General features: G+C 44.2%; 1 protein-coding gene across 4 annotated transcripts in view; it reads right to left on the bottom strand.

The window, feature by feature from the left end:
* Positions 1 to 5,794: 5,794 nt before the first annotated feature.
* POMGNT2 (protein O-linked mannose N-acetylglucosaminyltransferase 2 (beta 1,4-)) overlaps positions 5,795 to 24,858 on the bottom strand; it is a 104,073-nt gene continuing 85,009 nt past the window's right edge. For 3 of the 4 annotated variants that reach the window (XM_088463695.1, XM_088463702.1, XM_088463711.1), the window contains one exon: positions 5,795 to 8,133. In XM_088463695.1, coding sequence (XP_088319821.1) covers positions 6,308 to 8,044 — 1,737 coding nt within the window. In that variant the 5' untranslated portion in view covers positions 8,045 to 8,133 and the 3' untranslated portion in view covers positions 5,795 to 6,307. Of the gene's footprint in view, positions 8,134 to 12,931; positions 13,414 to 24,858 lie in introns of those variants that run through there. The other variant, XM_088463687.1, reaches the window with a different exon arrangement.

Below are 24,858 nucleotides of genomic sequence, written 5' to 3'. Positions count from 1 at the left end.
GTTACCTGGGTTGGATTGCTGGGTCACTCGACCCGGCGATCCAACTCTCTCCCCTTTTACACCAGGGAGCTGCCCGGGTTAACCCTTCAAAAACCCGGGTTTTAGCTCCGGTGTAAAGGGGTATAACAGTGCATGTTTTCCAGGTCTCCTCATAGAATCACAAGTGAAATAATTAGCTCCGCCTGTGGATCTTTTAAAATGTGTCAGCCAGTAATGAATACACCTTTGCACCAACTAGGAAACCATGCACTGTTAGTGCTCCCTGAAGAATGAGTTTGGGAAACATTGCTCTAGAACAAAAGGAAGGGGCCAGACCTCCACCACACAATTAAGAGGGGCTGCATAAGTGAGGACATTACATTTTACAGGGCTCCTTAAAAATTCACAGGTGATGTCATTGGTGCACTGTGCCAGTATTTATCCTTCAGTCTCACACATAAGAAAGTCCCTTATAAAATAAAACCCTTTTTCGGCTACATACTGAAAGGCTTGAGATGAAGTCATAATATTCAGCATTTGTAAATATTTACACTATTACTTGCTGTCTTTAAAACAGTTTTAATGAAGGTAACCATTTATAGTTGCTAAATACTACTGCTCTATATCTGTACAGTCTTAAAAAGCATGTTTTGTCTAAAAAGAATGCTTCTATTAAAAAAGGATATGTATACAGTTTTATATATCCAGGTTTATTGGTTTCATTCTTCACATTCCAATAATTCTCAGTGTGTAGACAGATTTCTGCATCTGAAAGTGAGTAACATCACAGTTTAAATTTTCAATGTTGATTAGGCTTCATTCACAGCGCAGTACCGTGATTAAGGGCCTTTTGCATAGGTGCACGCAATGTCCGTCGCTGCTGCGGTCCAGTAAGCAGCTTACTTGAGAAAATGTGCGAATGACTCTGCTGCTGTCTTGTGTGCAGAGACTCACACCTCTGGTGTCTCAGATCTGCCGCTTGCACACAAAACAGGAAATATTGTTGGCACACCGAACCTCTGAGCAATCCTATGCTGTCTCAGAACGTCCGTCTAACCTAAGATGCCTCTCCAGCTGTGCACGACTTTGCGGAGGCTCACTAGTTCATGCCTAGTAAACTGTTCTGACACGCCTGCGTTTATGTAGTCACTCCCCGTTACCTCCCCTAAACGCTGTCCAGTTGGGTAAAATGAAAAGTTTAAATGGCAAAACTATATAAGTAACAAATATGATGTGATAGTACAAAAGATTATCATTTGTGTAGTGAAAACTATGCATTTCAATACATCTGTAGTTGAGCTATATTTACCAAAAAACAACCACCAAAATTTAACCTATAAAAAATTAATTAATTTAAATAGATGTCTATGGAACTATGGGAAGAATTCAATTAGATTCCGATAAGCCCAATTTGTGCGATAAATTATCGTTTTCGCAATAATTTAAAAATCGCTCAATTCAGTTATCGCATGTGCTATAATTGCATAGACAGAAACCGCCGATAAGTTTTCACCATCTCAGAACAGTTGAAAAAAAAAAATGCAAAATGCTAATTTTTTGCTAAAAATGTGGGGATTTGTTTCAGAACCCTTTGGACACTCCCCATAATGTAAGTAAAGCCATTTTGCCAGTTAAGGGTAGTTCTCAAGGAGGCTTCTTATTAAACCAAATCAAAGTCAACATAAAATAAATAGTAATCAACTGTAAATTGTGTCAGTTTGTAAATAGCACACAGGCAATTGTGTTATAGCTGTTTGCAGAATAAAATCAGATCTGCATAATAAAGGAAAAAAAAAAAAAAAAAAGGAGGTAAGAGTTTCTCACATTGATCACCTATCATGTAGTGTTCATTCTAGCACCCTGCACCTGTCACAACCCGTGCAGTTCCTCTTTCCTGCCTGGGGTGTTGTGCTTTGCTCTGGTGCTTCTAGCACACTGGTCTGTATTTCAGCAGTTTGTTGCATTAGCTGAGTGTGCTCAAGGCAGCAGATCAGAGCGCAACACCCCAGGCAGTAAAGAGGAACTGCACGGGCTGTGACAGGTGTCACTAGAATGAACACTATATCATGTGGTCTACAAAAGTCCAGGTGATCTACACAATAAATCCACTGATTAAGTTTAACCACAGACATTGCTGTCACTCACTACCTATATCAGTGTTGGCTAACCTTGACACTCCAGCTGTTATGGAACTACATAACCCAGCATGCACTGCTACAGTTTTGCTATTAGGGCATGCTAAAACTGTGGCAGGGCATGCTGGGATATATAGTTCCACAACAGCTGGAGTGTCAAGGTTAGCCAACACTGACCTATATAGTGTTCATTCCAGCACCCTGCACCTGTCACAATCCATGCAGTTCCTCTTTCCTGCCTGGGGTGTCGCTCTCTGCTCTGGTGCTTCTAGCTCACTCAACTGATGCCACTAACTGCTGAGATACAGACCATATTGTGCTAGAAGCTCCAGAGCAGAGAGCAACACCCCAGGCAGGAAAGAGGAACTGCACAGGTTGCAACAGGCGCAGGGTGCTAGAATGAACACTACCTATACTTAATAAAAATATGTAGATTATAGGTCTGATCCAGAGGTGCACACAGATAATGTGCAGCTGCGATTTCTCACGGATTATCAAGTGTAAAAACATGCAAATGGGAGTTTAAACATTCCCCTTGCACACTACCATGCGATGGGCTTTGCAAGGCCTGAGATGCCCACTCTGCATATATGAGCAATGTTCAAGTGCGCTGGTGGATCAGATCTCTCCACCATCGATCGCAACGTTGACTTCTGTGGAGCAGAGTCTCCCTTGCAACATTCTTAAGATATGGCCACTGCAGCTGAGGTGTTTTGCGAATGACATCGCAGATGCATGCTGAAACACACCCATGACACCTCCTCTTTTTGCGAAGCCTTTAAATCACATCCCAGTCTCCACACTGAGCCGGAGAAGCCGCCTCGTGTGTTTTCTGCACTTGCACAGTAAGGATTTTTTTTGGACTGCACATGCGCTGTTAGCTTATCGCTACTAACGTCTGATCTCTCATCTGCATCCACATCTGAATCAGGCCCTATATCACTAAGTATCAGTTCTAAGGAATATTCTAATGTTTAATGTTAGACATAACCTTTAAATGCAAAATGTTGTATCTTGGGTTCAGTAATTCACACACAGCATATTACACTGTTTAGAGGAAAGCATTTTTAAGTGTTTTTCCTTTTTAAAATGAAGTCTTTACTTACAATATGTGACTGGCAGGACCCTGCTGAATAGTGAATGGTGGAGTTTCCAATGTGGCGCTTCCATTCAAAGTAAAAATCCCCATTAATTGTAATATACTGTTACGGAACAGCCCATCATTAATATCAAACTGACGATCCTCACCATAAAGTATACTATGTTTTGAGTATTCAAATTTTCAACATTATTCACATCTGCAAATGTTCTGGATACTAATCGATATCAATAGCTATTCCAGATATTCCTAAATATGTGGCTTTAATTTTTATGGCAGTCAAAGACTGTTGTTTTGTCAGATCTGAAGAGACTATACACTTACAGCTTATAGTGTATTCACATTCTGGAGAATAATCTGGATATTATACACAAGGGGCAGCATATGCATAAATGCCGGCATAACAATGCCATCATTTCAGCATTAAGAACGTGTGCATTACAAAGGATAACATACTCCCTTTTGTTTATTAAGAGCAGGATTCAATTAGCTGCGGTAATTGGTTAGCAGGAGCTAATCAATACAGTGCGCGGCAGCCCACAGGCTACATTTCTCGCGGATTTCTGTTCGAGTCGGCCCTAAATTGAACAGTCTTTCTGCATTGCTTGTTTAAAAAAACAATAAAAATTACAGAACATAATCATAGGCGAAACTAGACATTTGGTAATGGGTGGTCCCAGTTCCAATTCTTCGCCAGAACTTGTGTTACCTTGGAAGTAGTGTTCATTGTAGTTCCAGCGCTGGACCTAGAAAGAGGGATTCCTGTGCGTGCGCCGCCAAAATAAGGGGCGTGTCTCTGAGGCACATCCCCTTTTCTTCGCTCTTGGGGGCGTGCCTGGCACTTATGTACCTGCCCGGTTGCCCATGAGCACTGCTGTGCGTCCGGCATCCATACACTGGCGTTGACCGCGGCACCGCTATTTTCCCCCACCTGCGGGACACTGCAGAATGCAGCACCCGCAGGCTGTTTTAGTGGGGTGCCGCTAAAACAGCCTGCGGGGCGGAGAGCAGGGGCAGAGAACATTCTGCCCTTTAGAAATCGGGCAGGGCGCGGCTCCCCACTAAAGCAGTCTACCAGGAACGCTATTGGAGGTATGGCACTTTGTTTCGTGACCATTGGTTAGGCAGCAAAGAGATGAGTCTGTTTAGTGGTGGAGGGGGGTTTAGTCTGTGTAGGGGCAGGGGTGGAAAGATGTCTGTGTAGTGGTGGAGAGCAGTACAGTGTAGGGGCAGTTCCTGTGTAAGGGCAGAGAGATGTGTCTGTGTAGTGGTGGAGAGGGGTACAATGTGCTTGTGTAGGGACAGAGGGGGGGGGGAGGGGGAGTGATGTGTCTGTGTAGTGGTAAAGAGGTACAGTGTGCCTGTGTAGGGACAGAGGGGGGAAAGATGTCTGTGTAGTGGTGGAGAGCGGTACAGTGTGCCTGTGTAGGGGCGGAGGGGGATAAATGTCTGTGTAGTAGTGAAGGGGGGACAGTGTGCCTGTGCAGGGGCGGAGGGTGAAGAGTGTGTGGTGGTAGGAAGGATATGTGATTGTAGTGGTGGAAGGGGTACAGTTTGCCTGTGTGTGTATGGGGGGGGTGGGGGATGTGTATGTGTAGTAGTATTGAGGTGAGTATAATGTGTCTGGGGACAGAAGGGTATAATGTGTGTATGGGGATCTATAATCTATTAGTGGAAGGGAGGTGTATAATTTGTGTATGGGGGTGTATAATGTGTGTATGGTTTGGGGGAGGAGGTCTATAATGTGTGTATGTGGGGGGGAGGGGGTATAATGTGTGTATGAGTGGAGGGAGGGGTGTATAATGTATGTTTGGGCGGGGGAAGGGGGTATAGTGTGTGTATGAGTGGAGGGAGGGGGGTATAATGTATGTATGGGCGGGGGAAGGGGGTATAATGTGTATATGGGTGGGGGAAAGGAGGTGTATAATGTGTGTATGGATGGGGGGGAAGGGGGTATAATGTGTGTATGGGTGGGAGAGGGGGGGTATAATGGATGCTGGGGGTGTTTGGATCAGTGTACTGTGTCACCAGGGTCTTGCTGTTCCTCCCACCTGACTCTCTCACACCAGGCCCCACCTCCCCAATTCTCCTCACCACTCACATATTACCTGTCTCTGTCTGTGCCGTGTGTGGAGGTGAGAGGGAGCCGGCTGCTGCTCTGCTACTGCAGCCCCAGTAAGTCCCCTTCACTGCAAGCTGCAGCGTTGGTAAGGCAGCAGGGATTGGATCCTCCTCCAGGTGTAGGGCAAGATAGCTCCTCACTAGACCGCTCAGCGCATGGCCCAATGTCATGACGATACCGCGCGCTGCCGCAAGAACAAATTAATTTATTGGTTCGGACACAGGGGAGGCGGAGCTGCAGAATATGTCCACCCGGTCAGGTGAGCGCTGTGTGTAGAGCAGACTGAGCAGCGTTAATGCCTTTCTGACCGGGAGAGGACTAATTACATTTAAAAAAAATAGCGATTTGGCGGCATAGGTTAATCTGGTGCACCCCCGGACCACCCCCTAGTTTCGCCTATGAACATAATACCAAAACTATTACATTACTGTATTAAAATGAATAAAACTCCAGTCTGAATTTTCCAATATATACACTATAATATGGTAACTGAAGAACCTTGCATTTGCAATGACAGATATAAATGGTTGATAAATAGCACACAAAGTAATACTACAGTATTCAAATAAAAACATTGTTCAAATTATTATTAAGATTGTCTAAAATAACTTAACATATAAATGCTTCACATCAGTCACGATAGCAAATATACTCACACTCTGTACATTTCTATATCAAAACATATAGTAATACATTTACTGTTCAGTGTATGCATAATATAGTCACCATTTCTTTTTACTATAGCATGTTATTTTCATTATGGTAAACTAGCCTAACAGTACATGTAACTGGACTGCAGTTTTGCTTATATAATGTAGAAATGTGTAATTTTTTTCAAAAGATAGAAACCTGATCTGCCACTGGTGCCAATAACCCTGCCAGTGGTGCAATACCTTGTGCTCCTTCGGTGGTGGATCCAGAGTTGTCCTAGTAGTAGATGGGAATAAATAAAAGGTAATAATGTTTATTATGTTATGTTTTACATACTAAAACTTCTGCAAAGGGTCCAAGAAGTGTTTTATTAAAGATGCAACGGATCCACACCAAATAGGTTGTTGATGGTTTAATGTTTTCAGAAAATGTGTGGTTCTGGAAAGATAATATATAAGGCATATAAGTGTTTTCGCCTTGTTCCTGTATCCATACTTCATATTTTACGTCTCTGACTTTCAAATATTTAAGATTCCAGGGTATTTGCCACGATACAGACAGCTTGGTTACACTTGCACCCGGGGCAGAAGCTTGGCATCTGGATTCCCTTACCTTCCCAGGGTACAACCCATTTGCCCACTTCTGCTTCCTAGAACCAGGCTTAGTTTTTACAACATTTCTTATACCTTGGATAAGGGATGAGACATCTACCCTTGTGTCCTGGTATACACGGAAAAGCCACTCTGGGTTTCGGCAGCACAGGTGACGTGGCACTTCTTTGCTTTTCATTATACGTTCCTGCTCAACTACATCCAGGTGTACAAGCCCACCTTGTTCCCATGGCCTCTCAGGGTATGTAATTGTGTTCACTTCCTTCATGTTCTGCCAAGCAACATACTGGAGTTCCATGCCAGGAAGATTTGCTAGAGTTTTGTATGGCGTGTAGTGATCTGGATTTATGGCATATGGAAAAAGCTCTACCACAACTGCACCCTTTGGCAGAAAAAGAGACATAACTAACTGTGCTCCATGCATACTGACAAGCATTGAAGCATTGCTGATCAAACGCACAATATCGGCAAAAGAGTGATCTTCCAGAGAGACAGTGATCGTTTTCATTTGGAATTCCTGAGCAAGAGCCAGGAGTAATTCTGCCTCATTTACAATGAGTCGGTTCATTGTTCGACTGAATAACACTATGTAATCTTCTGTGGTACTTTGAGCAGAACTAATGTTTAGCTTTCCCAATATAAATTTTGAAAAGTGTCTTATTTCGTTCCCGGAAACCAGTATATTTGCCTTTGGACCCTGTGGTTGAACAAAACCGTACTGATACCATGTTGTGATTTTTGTTAGCCCGACGTAAGACTTGGTAAAGCAGAGAAGTCTACCCAGAGTCTTTAACTGTTCTCTCATGAGAGGCTGCTTATTGCTCATAAGCTTGTACAGGTCAAAGTGAGAGCCTTCACTCCAGCCTTCCATAAAGAAGAGACGAGATTCCAAGTCTAAATCTGGGAACTGCTGCATGGTATAAAATATGGGTAGAAGGTCATCATGAAGCACATGCATTAGGTTGTCTGGGTTAAACCTGTTCATTATCAGTGCAACATCTGGAACAAAGACTGGCTTGGGCATAAATTTCAGTGCAGCAGCTGGAAGCTCTACAAAGTTGAAATATTGTGTATTGTGGTCATCCACTGAAGACAAGTCTAACAGTGCAGGTTGGAAGCGCCTTGAGCCAAGGTTTGGCAGCAGGATTGATGAGTTGCTATGAAAAAAGACAAACTCTTCAGCTTCAGAAGAGTAACACAGTGACTCAAAGCGACACACGCGATCTGTATGCATCCTGCCTGTACAAACCATTTTAGTGCCATCTTCCACAAGTGCGTATAAAGCAGCTTGATAGTCTATGTGTACTTGTGACAGCTCCTGGGACTGACGAGTGAGGTCCAGCTCCTCCTCAATAACAGAGTACTGCTCCCATAACTTGACATATTTCCACAGCACTGCCGCCAGAATGGATACAAGCAAAGCATTAAATATTGCGGATATGTTCATTCTGTAGCTGTATGAGATAAATATATCCAAAAGGGAGTCTAGCGAGAATGACTGTCATCATTAGACAGACTTAACATAGTAGAAGAGATCTAGTGAAGAAAAAAAATAAGAAAACAAAATAAGCAAAAAATAAACATCCATATATCATTATGCACATTTTACGGTAATGTGGAAACATCTTTAAAAAATGTTAATTTAGTATTTTGTAGAGTACAGTGAGTAGTACAGAACTGGCATACTTTTCCATGACACCATACTTAGTTCTAATGTCATCCCACAAAATTTAGAAATAAATACATTGCATCAATGAACTGTCGTGTTTGAAGCTTTGTATGAGTTTTAGCAGACTTTTATTATTGTACCTGCTTGCATACAATATTATCATTTGTGCCTGGTGGAGTGATCCAGTGAACTCCACAGCATGAACACACTGGATCAGGCTGCTCTAATCCTGTGGCTCCAATACACTCTCATCAAGGTGTAGTTAGACATGAACAGCACGCGATTGACGTTCTGAGAGTCAGGTGCTCACTCTCAACGTTTGTCTAATTTCAACATGATCCATCTGAATTTTCTACTGAGACTTATTTTACACAGGACTCATTGCTCTGGGCCAAGATATCTGATGTGAAAATATGTTTTTTTTTTTTTACATTGAAGTAAAATACATATACGCAGAAATATCTGTCAACATTGATAAGAGTCACATTGAGAAACCTTTGTCTATGGACAGTACCATGCTATTCAAGAGATATCATGATGTTAGCCCCATTAGTGAAACTGAAACGTAGAACTGATGTGCCTGTACAGATGCAGTATCTCTCACTTTCAATGAACCCTATTACAAAAGCTTTGGGGTTTAGCATCCATGTATATCTAGGCGTTCCCATATGAATAGGTTGTACATGTACAACACAAAATTAAGCAGTATTGATACTGTCCCAAATCATGACCCCCATTGGTATTACTCCATGCCATATCCTCCCCTGTATTGATACTTCCTCATGTCATGCCCCTTACTGTATTGATACTACCCCATATCACTCCTCCCCTTCCCATATTGACCTGATTATCCTACAGATCATTGTTTTCTCTATCAGCGCCAGCTTCTTTATTTCCCAGGACCAATTCACACTCTGGGCAAAACTCCTAGTCACATGAGGAACGGTTATGCGCCTGTCCCTTGTGGGCCAGTTCCATGACTATGGAAGAAATGTATCAAACCTTCTAAAGAGAACAAGTGCCCATAGCAACCAGTCAGCTTCTAGCTAGCATTTATCAAGTGAATTCTATAAAATGACAAATAATAATTAGTTGCTATGGGCAACTTCTCCACACTTTAGGTTTGATAAATCACCTCCTTTGCACTATCCCTGGGGTTTAAAGCTGGTGTCGGGTTTGGTACTGACAAGTGAAAGATATACCTATATGGTAACATTCACAACAGAGCCAGAGTCTTAAATTAGATGAAAGGGAAACTGAAAGAAGGTCCCTAATATAGGGAGGATGAACCTGTCTCAGGGCAGCGGATACAACGCTAGAATAAAGCATGCATGCCATTTTAAATACACTTGAAAACATTGGGGTTTGCAGCTTTATAATCTAATGGGGTGATTAGAGAACAAGTTGATGTATAGAGCAGCTATAGAGGTAGATGTATTATAGCGGCACTTACCTTGCCGCTATATCGCTTCCTGCTTCTCTCTTTACCAAGGCGATGCAGGAAGCACTACCGATGAGATGTATTAACATCTCATCGGCCGGAGCGGGGGAGCGATAACACCCCCCCCCCCCAGGGCTCCCCGCTAGAGACTGCAGCCTAGTTCTGATGCGCTGCCTCTCAGTCCCGGCCGGCTCCACTGAGCAGGCGCGGGATCTCGCAAGTATTGCAAGATCCCCGGACGCGGCCTGGAACAGGCAGCCACTGTGGCAATAACTACAGCCTGGCCCTGCCCTGTCGATAGCAACAGCTACAGCAGGCCGAAGAGTAAGGCGAGCTGACCGTTCATACATGGCCCAGGCTATCGGCACTGCTTTCTTGTAGATGGCGGCGCCAATAATGACAGGGGTCCAAAGCCCGATCATACATCAGGGAGAAGCGGTATCAGTGCACATAACGTGCGCTAATACCACTTCAGGGCTTCATACATCTCCCCCCTGAAGCGGTATCAGCACACTTTATGTGCGCTGATACCGCTTCTTCCCGATGTATGATCGGCGATTTGCCGGGAAATGACAGGGGCGCTGTCATTATCGGCGCTGCTATCTACAAGATAGGAACGCCGATAGCCTGGGCCATGTATGAACGGTCAGATCGCCTGACCGTTCGGCCCGCTGTAGCTGTCAACAGCTACAGCCTGGCGCTGCCCTATCCCCACAGTGGCTGCCGGCTCCAGGCTGCGCGCCGGGATCTCGCGATACTTACGAGATCCCGAGCATGCTCAGTGGAGCCGGCTGGGACCGGGACACAGCGCATCAGCACTAGGCTGATGCATTGTGGTCTCTAGTGGTTAACGCACTCCCGTTCCGGCCGATGAGATGTTTATACATCTCATCGTTAGTGCTTCCTGCTTCGCCTCGGTAAAGAGGCGAAGCAGGAAGTGTTATAGATACATCTACCCCACTGCCCTATCCCCACAGCTGTCCCTGCTGCGGCGGCTGCCGGCTCCAGGCTGCGCCCGGGGATCTTGCGATACTTGCGAGATCCCGCGCATGCTCAGTGGCGCCGGCCAGGACTGGGACACAGTGCATAAGCACTAGGCTGATGCGCTGTGGTCTCTAGTAGGTAGCGCCGGAGGTGGAAGGGAGGGGGGGGGTTATCGCTCACCCGCTCTGGCCGATGAGAGGTTTATACATCTCATCGGTACTGCTTCCTGCTCCGCCTCAGTAAAAAGCCAAAGCAGGAAACGATATAGCGGCACATCTACCGCAGTGTGCAATATGTACAGATAAATTGTGGCTAGGGTTAAAAGAGAAAAAAAACTAGGAGGAGGCAAGCAAAACAGTCATAATAACAAAAGCTTCTAACTCACTGGCGTTTTCAGCACGTTAAACTGAGGCAAAAGTGTGCATTGTGCATATAGATACTTTTGAATTGTGTTTTTTTTTTTTTTTTTTATAAATGCGCTTTTGTGACAAAGGAGGAAGTTGTCTCCAATCCAAATGCACATAACATGTCTTGTAATTGTATCTCATTTTGGGGTAGATGTATGATAGCGGCACTTAACGTGCCGCTATAACGCTTCCTGTTTTGTCTCTTTACCGAGGCAAAGCAGGAAGCACTACCGATGAGATGTATGAACATCTCATCGGCCGGAGAGGGTGAGCGTTGATGCGCTGTGTCAGTCCCGGCCGGCTCCACTGAGCATGCACGGGATCTCGCAAGTATCACAAGATCCCCGCATGCAGCCTGGAGCTGGCAGCCACCGCAGCAGGGACAGCGCTGTCTGACCGTTCATACATGGCCCAGGCTATCGGCGCTGCTATCTTGTAGATAGCGCTGATAATGACAGGGGCGCTGATACTGCTTCAGGGCTTCATACATCTCCCCCTATATTTTTTAATTTTACATTTCTTTATCTGCATGCATGCAATGCTGAACGCAGATTCCCGATTACTAGGAATGTGCACATGTGCAGAACGAGTCCTGCATGATCGCACACAGCCCCTTGATTGACAGGCAGTGGCATTTTTCGGGGAGGTGTGGGGACAGCTGGCATTCCCAGAAATGGGCGTGTCGTCCCCGTTTCCTTGGTGTGGCAAGGCCAGGATCTTCGTCCAGTGACGCAGTTTCCTGGCCTCACAAACCGACCAGCCTGCTTGAGCTGAGACTTAATTAGCTGGCCGATGCCATCTACATCAGTCGCGATGGTTATCCTAGCCTGCGACGTTGAACGCAGTGCTGGGATCGCAAATGTAGCAGGGGGTGTCAGATATTTGCATATTTGAGAGGACGGAATTGCAAAGCTGCTTGTGTGTGGCTTTGCAATTCTGTCTTGTGCTGAATCAGCACCTTGCCAACTGTGAGGGCAAGCCCTCTGGGAGAACCTGGAGGGGGATGTCTGAGTGTCAACAGCAAGAGACAGGGCCACGAGTCACGACTATGCAATTCCCATTTCAATGCAGAAGAGTATCGGCTGTGACAGGTAGTCTACTCCCCAAAATGTGGGAGTCTCCCAGTGTATAGATAACTTCCCTCCATTTGTCTGTGTGAGGCTAACGCAGTCACATGACTATCTAAAGCTGATGCAAACATGTCCTTGTCTTTCATGTCTATCTGCCTTCAGCAAGATGATGGAGTAGGGCAGGGGTGTATCTAGGGGTCCGAACAAATGGTGGGTACACACTGGGTGATATTACTGAGCGACTGCACGATTACGTCATCGTAATCGTGCAATAGCTCAGTAATCGTGCACAAATCGTGCACTTTTATGTCGGAAACGACCAGCGATGCGCACTCCCGCTGGTCGTTTCCGACATTGTCCATCGCCTGAACATGCAGCGCAATCTGACGACCTCGTCAGGTTGCTGCATGTTGGGGAATGGGGGAGAGAGCCCGGCGCTGAACGATATCGTTAATGATATCGTTCAGCGGCTGTGCTCAATGTCATGAACGACATTGAACACAGCCTGCCGGGGACACGCTACACGATATCGCTCAGGGAGCATATCGTGTAGTGTGTACGCACCTTAAGGGACCGCCCCCCCCCGACCCTTTTTTTATAGGAATTATTATTATATTTCAGAATTATAACTTGAATATTTGCAAATAAAAACAAAAGTAATCAGTTTTGAAATACCTAAACCTCTTTATTAAACTTTGCTACTATCTGGGGCTGCTGTGAAGAACAGACACACAGGAAATCAACTACAGCACAAACTTCTTACCCCATTGGGTTGCAGATCTCTTCCCTCTCTCTCTGGTGGGCTGGAAGACTGCTGGTTCCTGTCACTGGCAAGCAGCCTGCTGGTCTCCCTGGTTGGTGCTGGTTGTTGCTCTCCCTGGCTGGCAGGGTGCTGGTCTCCCTGGCTGGCAGGCTGCTTGCCTAATCAGATGCAGCATGCAGACTCAGCAAAGGGAAGTAGAATCCATGTGCAGGTGGAACGCATAGTTCCTTTCTACTTCCCTTCCTGTGTACACACAAGCACAAGTCCACTCACCAGTCGCCTAACCCAATACAGGCAATCATTTGTCCAGAAGCCTGTCATTTAATTGTTGTCCCACCCCCACCAAATAGACTAACCTACTTCCTGAACCTCATCCAATCAACGTGGGGTGTGGGGGACGGGTGACATAGAGGACGGAGACAGAAACAACTGAAGTACTATAATTTATCTTTTTAACACTTTGCTGCCAGCCAATGGGATGCGTTGGGGAGGAGGATTTGCTGTGTGATCTAGAAGCAGCTGCCTGTGACTGACTGTGAGAGAGCAGACGCAGCGTCTTGCCTGTCAGTGTCTGCTCTAAATCAGTGAGCTCCGCAGCAGCAGCAGTACACACACACACACACACACACACACACACAATCACACACAATACACAGAGCAGTCAAGGAGGAGGGGCTCAGGCTGCTCAGCTCCAGGACAGTGCGTCCTGTCACGCTGTAGCTACATTGTGTGTTATACACCCCCCCACCCCCGATTGGCTGGCGCCCCTGGCAAGTGCAAACCCAGCTTATGTGCGAGCCTTTTTTGTCCACCCTCTTCTTGTGTCATGTTTATTTTTGTTCCATTGTTTGCATGTGCTACAGACAATGCTTATTGTTATGATTGTCTTCTGTGGGTGTGGTATAAAAGAGCAACAGTACTAATGTCGACAGTCAATAGGTCGACACCAGATAATCGACATGTTCCAAATGTCCGCAGGTTCAAATGGTCTTCACGAAAAATGGTCAATACTTTTTTATTATTTAACCCTCACTCCTAGTGCGCGGGTGGGCAATAAGTGGCCCTCCAGCTGTTCAGGAACTACACATCCCAGCATACCTTTTAACAGTTTTAGCATGTTCAAACATCAAAACTTTGACAGTGCATGCTGGGATGTGTAGTTCTACCCTAGTGCCTAGCCCTAACCCTCCCCCTGGTGTCTACCCCTAACAATCCCATTAGTGCCTAAACCTAGCCTAACCCTAACTCTCCCCCTAGTGCCTAACCCTAAATGTACCAACCGGCAGCCTAACCCTCCCCCAGGTGCCCAACCTGAAACATTTTTTTTAAAAAAATATGAAAAATGTGTAGACCATTTGTGTCAACTATTTTAACCTGTCGACATTTTATCAATCAACATGTTGTACCTGTCAACCTTTTGTCTCTGTCAACCTATTGCATGTCAACCATCTAGGGTCGACCTATTGTCAATCTTTCTTCCGAATACCGTCTTGTGTACGGTGAATACAGCTGAGTTTTATTTCCAATTAGAGGACTTGAACATACCGATCAGTATTCTACCACCACTTTCCTATTACTGTTCTTTCATCTGCTTTGCAAAGTCGATCAAGTGCACTGCACTGACATGGCTCCACAGAGATCACTGATCTGTATGTACTGGCTTTGTTCTGGTTATGACAGAACTGAGAGGAGAGATGGCTAAATGCCCTTGTGCATCTGGGAGGAGTGAAGAAAGGAGGATGGGGGAAAGGAACAGAGTGTATGTAGCTGTGTGGAGAGGAGAGATAGATAAGCAGATGTACTGTAGCATTGTATAGAGCTTTGAAGATGAGAATTCAGATTTTGAACTAAAATCTGGCAGAAATAAGCAGCCAATACAGTAACGGGCAGAGCGCTTCAGAACTAGTAGAATGAAATAGTAAAGGTGCATACACACGTAACAATTTTTTTAACGATTTAACGGTAACGACGTTGTTATCGTTCAATCAAATCATTCACTTTCTGAGTTGCAACGATGAACGATAATCGTTCAAGCACGCTCCAATTTGTAGTTTGTAGTTCATTGTCCATTTCAGACTGTCCAACTTAACGATTTTCATTAAGGGAAGGGTCATTTTTCATTCATCATTGAAAAAATCGTTCATTACACCTCCAAAAATCGTTCACTTTTTCAAGGGAAAAACTGAATGAAAATAGTTAACAAAAATCGTTCATTAACAAAATCGTTACGTGTGTATGCAGCGGGTTATGAGGCTAGCAGCTTCATCCAAGATTGAGTAAAGCAGTGTTAGCTTAGTGATTAGTAGAGAGTATCTATAATCAAATCAAGAGATAATGAACTCTTTACTTAGTACTGAACTGTATAATGAAAACAGAGTGATAGAAAAAGTAACCAGAAATGAAGATGGTGCATTAAAAAGTATGAAGGTTAAAAGATGATTAGAGGAGGGTGGAAGGATAAAGAGAAAAAGAAGATGGGGGAGATAATGTAAGGGAAGGAAAACTGGAGAAGATTGGGGATAACAAGAAAGTAGAGGTGAAAGGAAATGCAAGACGAAAAGAGGAAGAAGGCTTTAATAGGGTAATGTGGGGGGAAATATTACAATGGTGACCTATTGACACTGGAAGGTGCCAGACACCCTCAGGGGTATATATTTTCCACTTAAATATTTAAATATGTTCTTTTTTTTTAATTTCATTTACTAAATTAAATTTAGTAGAAAGTTAGAGATCTTGGTATATAGGTATATCGGAGTGTGTGTGTATATATATATATATATATATATATATATATATGTACCAATTTTGACCCGGCACTCACTAAAATAATGAATACATTACCCCGTTGCCCTCTTCATAGCATGTGAAGCACATGTGGTTTCATAAATCAATACAAGTGGCACTCAGAAGCTTTTGAACAACATGACAGACACCAGTCTTGCGTCAACGTTTCAATGTATATCATATACATTAGGGGTGAGCGGGTTCGGATTTCTTAAATCCGAACCCCCCCGAGCCCCCCCGATCTGAGGCCGATCCGAGTCAGGCTCGACTTTTCCCGCCTGACTCGGATCTGAAATCGAGGCAAAACGTCATCATCCCGCCTTCCGGGTCTCGCGGGTTTTGGATCCTATATAAGGTACCCGCGTCGGCGACATTTTCTCACTCGGCTGTGGACAGTGAAGAGGGAGGGTGGGAGTTAGGGCTGGCTGGGCTGTGTAGTGTAGTGTAGTGTTGTAGTGTAGTGTAGTGCAGTGTAGTGTTGTGCTGTGCTGCGCTGTGCTGCTGTTGTCCATAGGGGCTGTGTCCACTACTTCAAAGTCCATAGGGCTGGCTGGACTGTGTTGTGCAGTCAGTTGTCCATAGGGGCTGTGTCCACTCCAAAGTCCTGTGCAGTGTCCCAGTCCTAAAGGGGTGCTGTAGTGTTGTCCAGGGGGTGCTCTGTCCGTCAGGGGTGCTCCCCCCAAGTGCTAAAAAAAAAAATATTTTTTCTGTGTTTGTGAATTGTGTGCACTGTGGCTGCACGTGCATCAACAAAGGAGCAGCGCCAAGCGTGCGCCTGTGTCCCATAAGTAAAAGGCCGGCTGGCTTGTCCGTTAAAGGATGCTGTAACCCCCAAAGGGCACTCCAAACAAAATAAAAAAAAATATTTTTTTGTGTTTGTGAATTGTGTGCGCAGTAGCCGAACGTGCATCAACAAAGTAGTGCCAAGCGTGCGCCTGTGTCATAAGTAAAGGGCCGGCTGGCTTGTCCGTTAAAGGGTGCTGTAACCCCCAAAGGGCACTCCAAACAAAATAAAAAAAAATATTTTTTTGTGTTTGTGAATTGCGTGCGCAGTAGGCGCACGTGCATCAACAAAGTAGTGCCAAGCGTGCGCCTGTGTCCCATAAATAAAGGGCCGGCTTGATTGACCGCTAAAGGGTGCTGTAACCCCCAAAGGGCACTCCAAACAAAATAAAAAATTTTTTTCTGTGTTTGTGAATTGTGTGCACTGTGGCTGCACGTGCATCAACGCAGGAGCAGCGCCAAGCGTGCGCCTGTGTCCCAAAAGTAAAAGGCCTGCTGGCTTGTCCGTTTAAGGGTGCTGTAACCCCCAAAGGGCACTCCAAACAAAATAAAAAAAAATATTTTTTTGTGTTTGTGAATTGTGTGCGCAGTAGCCGCACATGCATCAACAAAGTAGTGCCAAGTGTGCACCTGTGTCATAAGTAAAGGGCCGGCTGGCTTGACCGTTAAAGGGTGCTGTAACCCCCAAAGTACACTCCAAACAAAATAAAGAAATATTTTCTGTGTTTGTGAATTGTGTGCGCAGTAGCCGAACGTGCATCAACAAAGTAGTGCCAAGCGTGCGCCTGTGTCATAAGGAAAGGGCCGGCTGGCTTGTCCATTAAAGGGTGCTGTAACCCCCAAAGGGCACTCCAAACAAAATAAAAAAATATATTTTTTTGTGTTTGTGAATTGCGTGCGCAGTAGGCGCACGTGCATCAACAAAGTAGTGCCAAGCGTGCGCCTGTGTCCCATAAATAAAGGGCCGGCTTGATTGACCGCTAAAGGGTGCTGTAACCCCCAAAGGGCACTCTAAACAAAATAAAAAAAAAATTTCTGTGTTTGTGAATTGTGTGCACTGTGGCTGCACGTGCATCAACAAAGGAGCAGCGCCAAGCGTGCGCCTGTGTCCCATAAGTAAAGGGCCGGCTGGCTCATTTCTTAAAGGGTGGTGTAACCCACAAAGTGCACTAGTCTCCAACAAAAATAAAAAATTATTTTTTGTGTTTGTGTGCGCCTTAGCCGCACGTATATATCAATATAACATAAATGGAGGACCAAACTTTCTCCGATAAAAATAAAATAGGGAAAGATCAAGAACCACTTCCTCCTAGTGCTGTTGCTGCTGCTACCACTAGTCATGATATAGACGATAACATGCCATCAACGTCGTCTGCCAAGGCCGATGCCCAATGTCATAGTAGAGGGCACATACAATCCCAAATGACAAAGTTCAGGAAAATGACCTTGAAAAAAACATTTAAATCATCTGAAGAGAAACGTAAACTTGCCAATATGCCATTTACGACACGGAGTGGCAAGGAACGACTAAGGTCTTTCCCTATGTTCATGACTAGTGGTTCAGCTTCACATGACGATGGAAGCCCTCCTTCCGCTAAAAAAATCAAACGAGTTAAGCTGGCAAAAGCACAGCGAAGAACTGTGCGTTCTAAGAAGATATCACAAATCCCCAAGGAGAGTCCAAGTATGGTGGCGGTTGCGATGCCTGACCTTCCCAGCACTGGACGGGAAGAGGTGGCTCTTTCCACCATTTGCACGCCCCCTGAAAGTGCTGAAAGGAGCACCAACAGTCCACTTGCTGATATGCAAATTGAAGATGTCACTGTTGAAGTACAACAGGATGAGGATACTGGTGTACCTGGCAGTGAGGAGGAAGTTGGCGAGGAAGATTCTGATGGTGATGTGGTTTGTTTAAATCAGGCTCCGGGGGAGACAGTTGTTGTCCGTGGGATGAAAAAGCCCATCACGGTCATGCCTGGGCAGAAGACCAAACATTCCACCTCTTTGGTCTGGCAATATTTCTATCCAAATCCGGACAACAACTGTCTTGCCATATGTACCATATGTAAAGGTGAAATAAGTAGGGGTAGGGACGTTAACCACCTAGGAACATCCTCCCTTATACGGCACCTGCAGCGCGTTCATAAAAAGTTACTGTCAAGTTCAGAAACTTTGGCTAAGACCGTAAGTAGTCCAGGGACACCTAAATCCCTTTTTCCTGTTTTATCCAAGGGATCGGTGGATGAGGAGCATGAGGACGACATCTTGCCTCCGTAGAGCCAGTTTGTGCAGGGACACATTAATTGCCAGCTTGTTTTGTGGGGGCCCAAACGAACCAATCATTTCAGCCACAGTCATGTGGCAGACCCTGGCGCTGAAATGATTGGTTTGTTAAAGTGTGCATGTCCTATTTATACAACATAAGGGTGGGTGGGAGGGCCCAAGGACAATTCCATCTTGCACCTCTTTTTTTTCTTTGCAGTATGTACTGTTTGGGGCCTAGTTTTTCAAACTGCCATCCTGTCTGCCACTGCAGTGTCACTCCTAGATGGGCCACGTGTTTGTGCCGCCCACTCGTGTCGCTTAGCATAGTCATCCAGCTACCTCGGTGCAATCTTTTGGCCATAAAAACAATATTGTGAGGTGTTCAGAATAGACTGGAAATGAGTGGAAATGAAGGTTATTGAGGTTAATAATTGCATAGGAGCAGAAAAACCCACAAATTCTGTGATTTAAGCTGTTTTTATGCTTTTTTTCCAAAAAATACAGATCCAAAACACAAAACCCAGAACCCAAAACACGGAAGGGTGGTTTTGGCAAAACCAATCCAGATCCAAAACACGAAGAAAGATCCAGATCCAAAACCAAAACACGAAAAGTGGCCGGTGCACACCCCTAATATACATATACACACACATTCTCAAGTGCCAAAAGTCATGGGATAGATCCATAGTATCATGTAGGATCTCCTCTAGCCTGGCGAAGTGCAGCAACTAGACGTGGCATTGATTCACCAAGTGGACGGAAGATCTCTGGAGAGATGTTGACCCATGCTGTCTAGATAGCTTTCCACAGCTCCCTGATATTTGGTGCGGGATTTTGGTTGTGAATGGACCTCTCCACCATGTCCCATAAATGCTCGATTGGATTCATGTCGGGAGAATATGGTGGCCGCATCATTTGTCAGAACTCTCCACAGGGCCATAGCTAGGGTAGTGCGGCCGGTGCCATTGAACAGGGCACCACAGGTCAGGGGGCGCTTTTTTGGCCTGCCAAATTTCTGTTTATTATCATTCTTAATTGTAGCTTCCTCTTATTTCATCCCCAGTTTCTCCTGGCCTCTCCTATCTCTTCCCTGGCCCTTCCCCATGAAGCCATGGCCCTTTTTTGGGTGCATTATGTCCCTTTGAAAAATGAGGGGGGCACCAATGCTCTTTCTGGCACAGGGCACCAAAAAGTCTAGTTACGGCTCTGACTCTCCAGACTGTATCTTGAACCAATTCTGGACAATTTGGAACTGATGACACAATGCATTATCTTGCTGGAATATTTAATCTTTGTGGGGGTACATGAAGTCCATGAAGGGCTGCAAATGGTCATCAAGCAATGCAATGTATCAGTTACTAGTCAATGATGTGTTCAGGTGGACCAGCAGAACCAACCTATGCTACGTGAGTACACCCTCAACCACCTCCAGCCTGCACAGTGCCTTGTTGTCAACTGGGGTCCACGGCCTCATGGGGACTGCATCACCCCAAACCCTATCATCAGCCCGAAACACCTGGAACCGTGACTCAGCGGATGACGTCACATGTTTCCAGTCCTCCAGGGTCCAATTAACAATGTCACGAGCCCAGATGAGGTGCTGTGTCCGGTGTCGCAGTGTTAACAGGGGCACATCTGCTCCCATATCCCATGGAAGCTAAACAATGCTGCACTAACCTGCTGGTTATGCGTCTGGAACCTCATGCATTGAAAGTGGATATCATTTGAGCATTTTGTTTACCATGGCCAATTCTTGCAGACGCCACTAGTCATGATCATTAACCACCCATGGTCAGCCACTGCGCTGTTCACAATGGGTGGTAATGCCTTCCATGAGGTATTCCCGGTACACACTTGACACCATAGATTGAGGAATGTTGAATTTCCGCACATTGGAAATTGAATGTCCCATCTGTCAGGCAACCAATATCATGCCCTGTTCGAACTCCGATAATTCACGTCACCTTGCCTTGAGCAGCCTAGCCAGTGTTTAAACTAATTTACAAGATGTCAGCTTACAACTGATGCAGATCTGGGCATTTCCAAGATGGAACATACAGTGACGCCACCTACCATTCACTTTACATACTGCTATCCCATGACTTTTGTCACTTCAGTGTATATACATACACCCATATATTTATACAGTATATATTTATACCAATTCAATTAAGTGCGAGATCCACTGAGTTTTAACCCATATAAAACATCACTTATTTTTGCTTGCACAGCAGTATCATCCTGCAGAGTCATCATGTGAGGCTCCTATAGGATTGAATTGCCTTCCTTGAATTCTTTCAGAGATTGCCTCTAGACATATCCTTGATCTATGAGTTCTGACTGAGCCAGATAGCTAAATTGAAGATGTCTCTATTATCTATAGTAATGCATATTTTCTATGTAATGTTAGCTTCTATTGATAATCTCCAAAATGCTGGGCATGAAAAGATTGATCTTTTCTTATAAAAGGGAAGGAAATCATCCAAGATTACAAAGGGGTTTTACTTACTTACAGTCAAACTGGCACGGGGCTCCATGAATGTACAGGGTTTGACTTAATTTGTAAGTATTTTAGAATCATCATTCCCAGGGCCGGACTGGGACTAAAAATAGGCCCTGGCATTTTAACCACTTAACTGACTAATTCTTTTTCCAAAAACCACTCCAAAATTTTCGGTTTCTTTTATGATTGAATTAGGTCACGAACATAATTTTAAACTTATCCATCACTATTTTATTTGAAAAAAATATTTTTTTAAAACACAGTATACCATAAAAATAGCAATTTTTATATTATACTGTAGTGATGGCCATTGATGGCTGTACCATCGATGGTTCAACCATCATTAGAAGCCATCAATTGTTTTGCGATTGGTCGAGGAGATCTGTGTACACCACAACTGCCGATGTTTCCTAAACATCGATTGAGGGTTGCCATCGATGGTGCAAAATTGATGGCCACCAGCAATGGCAAACCACTTGGTTTCAGCCAGACCATCGATGGTTTGCAAACCATCGATGGTCAGTTGCCATCCCTAATCAGAGGCTCTGCGATATCCATCGATCGATATATATATATATCGATCGAACATTATATATATATATATATATATATATATATATATATAGCGTCCAAAGGGAGAGATCAGCACTCACAGGATCAAATCATCCAAAAAGCAAAGTTTATTGCATAAACATGCAGTCTATGTCACGTTTCAGGGCCTTAGCCCCTTCGTCAGGACCCACTCGCAATAAGACAGACAAACACAGACTAAACTTACCCACCATAAATACCCGCTTCCAGCCTGACTGCTCACGCTACTCACTTCCGGCCGCGGGTGCACCGGCGTCTTCAGTCGCCTTACTTCCGGGATCTACAAGCCTCTGTTGCCTAGCAACCACACGGCTTGCGTCCCAGATAGATCGGGCAGCCAACAGATGCCCCCACACCACATCAGCGCGGGCGGACAGAGAGTCCAGTCAGAGCAAATACATAGTACAAAACAATCCCCACACATATTACATATAAGTTATACATCAATACAAAAGATGGAAAAGAAACAAAAACATAATAAGAGAAAAAATAAAAATTTAACCAAGATAACAAGAGACAGCCAAAATTACCAGCAATACCTAGCAGGAAGTATCCGACTATAAATCAACAGCAGATTACATCAAACTGTTCCAATTAATTTTTCATTTAGCCCCCTGGGCCACACAGTATCAAGCCGAAAGATCCAACGAGCTTCTGAAATAAGAAGTTTTTTTATTCTGTCACCCCCTCTACATGACTCAGGAATGTGATCAATAATTTGATATTTGAGATCAGACAACGGATGATGACTATTCTTAAAGTGTTTTGCTACAGGCTGGTCAATATCCCTTCCTGTCGTGGCCAGATTAATGGCTGATCTATGTAACGCCATCCTGTCACGGAATTTCCGTGACGTCTGGCCCACATAGTATAAGCCACATGGACACCAAATAATATACACAACAAAAACTGACATACACGCTAACACATAACGAATGTCAAAGTACTTATCAAGATGAGGATGCTTAAATCTTCGAGCTGTCACCAGATACCTGCAAGTCGTGCAGTTATAACAAGAGTAACATCCAGGAGGTTTCACATAAACATTAGGGGGGGGGAGGGAACTCCTCTACCTGTTATGTCTGTAATCATAAGTCGGTCCTTAAAATTACGTCCTCTACGAAAGGCAGCCACCGGTCTCGCATTCTTGAACACAGGTAGATCAGGGTCGGAAGACACTATAGGCCAAAGTGCTTTAGTGGCATGTCTGATAATCGGACTAGCCACAGAAAAGTCACTTGACCACGGAATAATCCTATCACTATCCCTAATTTTAGGCTGTAACAATTAATCTCTAGGGATAGATAACACCTTCTTTTTCTGTTCTTGCAGTGTGTCATAATCATAACCCCTCGCTATAAATTTAGCAATCAACTCATCTAATTTAGATGAAATCTTAGATCTATCACTTACAATCCTAGACACTCTCATCATCTGAGAGAGTGGAAGGCCTTTCTTAAGAGCAGGTGGATGGTGACTACCGGCCATGAGAAAGGTATTACGATCAACATCCTTACAGAAAACATCCGTAATAATCGTACCGTTAACAATCTTAAGTTGTACATCTAGAAAAGATGCTACATCAGTACTATAGACATATGTGAACTTTATAGAGGAATCCAAGCCATTAATCTCATTAAGCAATCGTTCAACACCACCCGTCCACAATAAAAACACATCATCTATATATCTAGTGTAAACAGGGATGTAACATTTCACATCCGGTCTATCCAAAAACATCTTATTCTCCTGATCAAACATAAAAATGTTCGCATATGAGGGGGCCACCAATGACCCCATAGCGCATCCGCGCAATTGCAAATAATAGTCACCATCGTAGAGAAACTAATTTTTAAACAGAATAAGTTCAAGCAAGGACATAAATAACTCTATGACCAATAAGTTAGGATCTAGCCACTGTGTCAAAAATGTCTTCATGGCATCCAGGCCCTCTGCATGTGGAATAGAAGTGTAGAGACTACAAATATCCAGACAACATAATAAAGTACCATCAGGAACTTCTTTAATCTCCAACAAGAACTTCAAAAAGCTAGTGGTATCTTTAAGAAAAGAGGCTTGTAGAGGTAATAGAGGTTGAAGTAAAAAATCCAAAAATTTCGCCACAGGTTGTAACAGTGAGTCTTTGGCTGATATGATCAGTCTACCAGGCAGTTTGATACTATCCTTGTGTAATTTAGGCAACGTATAGAGCACCGGAACCTTGGGATGTTCATTGAAAATTGCTTTCATCAACTTTGGTGACAATTTATGTTGAGAGACCGCTTGATCCAAGATCGTCTTGAGTTCTAGTTGATATTGCCTAGTGGGGTCACAACGACGTTTTTTATAAACCTCAACATCATTGAGTTGTTTCACAATCTCATCCCTATAGTCTTGGATATCCTGCACCACGATTGCCCCGCCTTTATCGGCGGGCCTGATAATAATATCTTGATATGAGATCATATCAAGATATTATTATCAGATGATCTTGCATCAAACTTCAACCTCTATTACCTCTACAAGCCTCTTTTCTTAAAGATACCACTAGCTTTTTGAAGCTCTTGTTGGAGATTAAAGAAGTTCCTGATGGTACTTTATTATGTTGTCTGGATATTTGTAGTCTCTACACTTCTATTCCACATGCAGAGGGCCTGGATGCCATGAAGAAATTTTTGACCCAGTGGCTAGATACTAACTTATTGGACATAGAGTTATTTATGTCCTTGCTTGAACTTATTCTGTTTAAAAATTATTTTCTCTACGATGGCGACTATTATTTGCAATTGAGCTTTTTGAAGCTCTTGTTGGAGATTAAAGAAGTTCCTGATGGTACTTTATTATGTTGTCTGGATATTTGTAGTCTCTACACTTTTATTCCACATGCAGAGGGCCTGGATGCCATGAAGAATTTATGTCCTTGCTTGAACTTATTCTGTTTAAAAATTATTTTCTCTACGATGGCGACTATTATTTGCAATTGAGCGGATGCGCTATGGGG

The sequence above is a fragment of the Taudactylus pleione genome, unplaced genomic scaffold, assembly GCF_031769625.1.
Source record: "Taudactylus pleione unplaced genomic scaffold, aTauple2 ptg000053l, whole genome shotgun sequence".
In the NCBI taxonomy this organism is placed as follows: Eukaryota; Metazoa; Chordata; class Amphibia; order Anura; family Myobatrachidae; genus Taudactylus; species Taudactylus pleione.
The sequence above is the reverse complement of the archived record's forward strand: the minus strand, read 5'-3'. Positions and strand labels throughout refer to the sequence as shown.